The 3357-nt window shown below is 45.5% G+C and overlaps 1 protein-coding gene and 1 long non-coding RNA gene across 5 annotated transcripts in view; both read right to left on the reverse strand.

Moving 5' to 3' along the window:
* Positions 1 to 22: 22 nt before the first annotated feature.
* LOC109526694 (integral membrane protein GPR155-like) overlaps positions 23 to 3357 on the reverse strand; it is a 20829-nt gene continuing 17494 nt past the window's right edge. The window contains exons 14-18 of one of the 4 annotated variants that reach the window (XM_019888141.1): positions 1050 to 1284; positions 902 to 979; positions 660 to 817; positions 383 to 543; positions 24 to 305 (exon numbers count right to left, since the gene is read on the reverse strand). In XM_019888141.1, the coding sequence (XP_019743700.1) occupies positions 77 to 305; positions 383 to 543; positions 660 to 817; positions 902 to 979; positions 1050 to 1284 (861 nt within the window). In that variant the 3' untranslated portion in view covers positions 24 to 76. Of the gene's footprint in view, positions 306 to 382; positions 544 to 659; positions 980 to 1049; positions 1285 to 3357 lie in introns of all 4 variants that reach the window. The other 3 variants (XM_019888140.1, XM_019888142.1, XM_019888139.1) reach the window with 3 other exon arrangements.
* Positions 2740 to 3350, reverse strand: LOC109526697 (uncharacterized). The gene is made up of 2 exons (XR_002170395.1): positions 3238 to 3350; positions 2740 to 2877 (listed from the first exon to the last, which is right to left on the reverse strand). It is a non-coding gene; the product is annotated as an uncharacterized LOC109526697 (long non-coding RNA).

The raw sequence follows: 3357 nt of genomic DNA on the forward strand, positions 1-3357 counted from the left end.
ATAGTCTCTGTGTGATATTAACATTGGTTTGATGAACTGAAACCTTTGGATGTGATAAATATGTAAAGACTACAAATCAGGAAGGGGGCGAATACTCTTTCACAGCACTGTATAAGGTCATTCTGGAACCCGTGCACGCACCTGCATGCCCACAGACAGGTCCATACCTGCGCACGTGTAGCAGCCCTTGCACGCAGTGCTCTTTGTGGTAGCGCACAAACTGTGTGCACGTGAGCCGGACCTCCTCGCGAGGTCCTCCCGCCGAACCGCCCCGTTCAGCGTCTCGTCCCCACCACGCCGACAATCTGCCGGCACCGCAGCAGGACGGCGGTCACGTGAGTGCGACCTATTGGCGGACGCCCGGCGCTGGCGGTATGATTACCTCTTCTTGAAGGGCAGGAGGATGAGGTGACGGTCCAGGCCGAAGATCCCGAACGACAGAAAGCCTTGGCCGTAGTTGGTCACGGCGCAGAAGAACTGAAGCTCCAAGTACAAGCGGCCGGGGTCTTTGTTCAGCAACCACCACAGGCAGCTCGACAGGTTCTACACTCAACGTGGTACAGAAAAACAAACATACGCTCACTGCTCATGTGAGCAAAATGAAATAGAATTTAAGATACACTCCAGATTACAAACGATAAATATGAGTGAATTCTTACCGCAAGCAGGCTGACAATAAGCAAGAGACAGAGCAGAACATGTCTGGCTGTCTGCTTGTCATCTGCGGCTTGCTGATGCTCAGGTGCCGTTAAATTCAACAGATGTTCCGAAGACGACGTACTCTGCTGCTGCCCATCGCACAGCGTCCCCATGTGGCCTGCAGAGAACATTGCATCAAATATCCAATCACAAACGTGCAGGAAATCATTGCCATCTACAATACAACAACTTGTATTTCTGCCTATGCTGTTGCCATGGTTCCTCTGCGTGCTGGTGATCATATCCGGCATGGACTGGAGCGGAGGGGACGTATGGAGGTCTAACACAAAATAATTATCAATAAATACACCATTTTAAATGATTCCACCCCCCAAAAAAAAACACAATACCAGAATTAATACTGCAGACAGAAGGTGAAAGTTCCGCTGTCTGCTCTTGTTGTTGTGGTAGCGGGTCTTCCAAATCAGCAGGTGTCCTCAGCTGCTCCTCACTGGAGGCAGGTAACGCCGCCGCCCGGCTCAGGACGTGGTAGCCTCTCAGCTGGCGGTCGCCTTGGCTGAGGCCCATCAGAGAAACGGCAGCCAGCGCCAGGCTGAATGACAGTAGTGCCGCTGTGCTGAAAATCTGCAGGTAAAGATTGACAGTGAATGTTTGGAGTAAGGAATTGATTTATATTTATTGATAAATTAAAACTTGAGCGTGTCCCTTCAACGACAAACACTGACATCTAGTGGCTTCTTTCATCATAACATACAGGTGTAAATAATCAGAAACCTACTTGCAAACAAATCAGAATCAACATTGTTACACGAATTATTATTATTATTATTACCACCGTTTTATTGGAGCTGCAGTGGATATTCAAAAAATGTCAGTAAAAGTAGACTAGAATAGCCAAATGTCTTTTGGGCTTAATTCGAGCCATTTTAAATGGTGGCAGTTGTGTGCCGACTCCCATTTAAAATACTGCAAGTTTAAATGTGATGGGATACTTCTGAACACGCCGCATGCCAAGTTATGAGGGTGCAACCACATCTTGAAAATATTTTTTAAGAAAGCTGTCAATTACAGGCCACAATAACAGTGGAAAACGTTTTGAAATTATCTTGGTCTAATTTATTTTAATTAAAAAAAAAAAACCCTGTTATTTGAATAGGTGTGTGGAGATTTTTTTAGATCCACTTAACGTGTACCTAATTTTGTGCCAGTACAGTACATTCCTAGCGAATAAAAACAGTGTGTCATTTGGTTTGAAGTTGATGGACAAGTGCGATGGAGTGGAAGTAAAGTCAGCGACCATCACGAGGGATGGAAGAACTGCACCGTAAGGCACTTTTGGGTGGGGGAAAGGACGTCATGGCGGTCGCTGCCTTTTCCTGTCAGGTAGAGGTCATGCTGGTCTCAGTGCCGGTTCTGCCTGGTAAGCCAGTCGATATCAGAGCAAGGATTCACCAGTTGAGGTACATGCACTCTCTCCTGCGGCGCTAGAGGGTGAGAGGGAGAGAGGCCTAAAACTAAAGCAGCAATAAAAATGAACGGGATCAAAGTTGATATTGTATAGAGAAAATACCGTTTTATTGGAGCTGCAGTGGATATTCAAAAAATGTCAGTAAAAGTAGACTAGAATAGCCAAATGTCTTTTGGGCTTAATTCGAGCCATTTTAAATGGTGGCAGTTGTGTGCCGACTCCCATTTAAAATACTGCAAGTTTAAATGTGATGGGATACTTCTGAACACGCCGCATGCCAAGTTATGAGGGTGCAGCCCCATCTTGAAAATATTTTTTAAGAAAGCTGTCAATTACAGGCCACAATAACAGTGGAAAACGCTTTGAAATGATCTTGGTCTAATTTATTTTAATTAAAAAAAAAACCCTGTTATTTGAATAGGTGAGTGGAGATTTTTTTAGATCCACTTAACGTGTACCTAATTTTGTGCCAGTACAGTATATTCCTAGCGAATAAACACAGTGTGTCATTTGGTTTGAAGTTGATGGACAAGTGCGATGGAGTGGAAGTAAAGTCAGCGACCATCACGAGGGATGGAAGAACTGCACCGTAAGGCACTTTTGGGTGGGGGAAAGGACGTCATGGCGGTCGCTGCCTTTTCCTGTCAGGTAGAGGTCATGCTGGTCTCAGTGCCGGTTCTGCCTGGTAAGCCAGTCGATATCAGAGCAAGGATTCACCAGTTGAGGTACATGCACTCTCTCCTGCGGCGCTAGAGGGTGAGAGGGAGAGAGGCCTAAAACTAAAGCAGCAATAAAAATGAACGGGATCAAAGTTGATATTGTATAGAGAAAATACAATGTAGAATTACTTTTTCACATAATGACAGCTTAGTGATAATTTTTTTATTTTGTGCCGAAATAAATTAAATTGGCATTTAGAAACGGCATTTTGCATTTCCTTGTATAGTCTCTGTGTGATATTAACATTGGTTTGATGAACTGAAACCTTTGGATGTGATAAATATGTAAAGACTACAAATCAGGAAGGGGGCGAATACTCTTTCACAGCACTGTATAAGGTCATTCTGGAACCCGTGCACGCACCTGCATGCCCACAGACAGGTCCATACCTGCGCACGTGTAGCAGCCCTTGCACGCAGTGCTCTTTGTGGTAGCGCACAAACTGTGTGCACGTGAGCCGGACCTCCTCGCGAGGTCCTCCCGCCGAACCGCCCCGTTCAGCGTCTCGG

This window comes from Hippocampus comes, unplaced genomic scaffold, assembly GCF_001891065.2.
Source record: "Hippocampus comes isolate QL1 unplaced genomic scaffold, H_comes_QL1_v1.1 scaffold136, whole genome shotgun sequence".
Classification (NCBI taxonomy): Eukaryota; Metazoa; Chordata; class Actinopteri; order Syngnathiformes; family Syngnathidae; genus Hippocampus; species Hippocampus comes.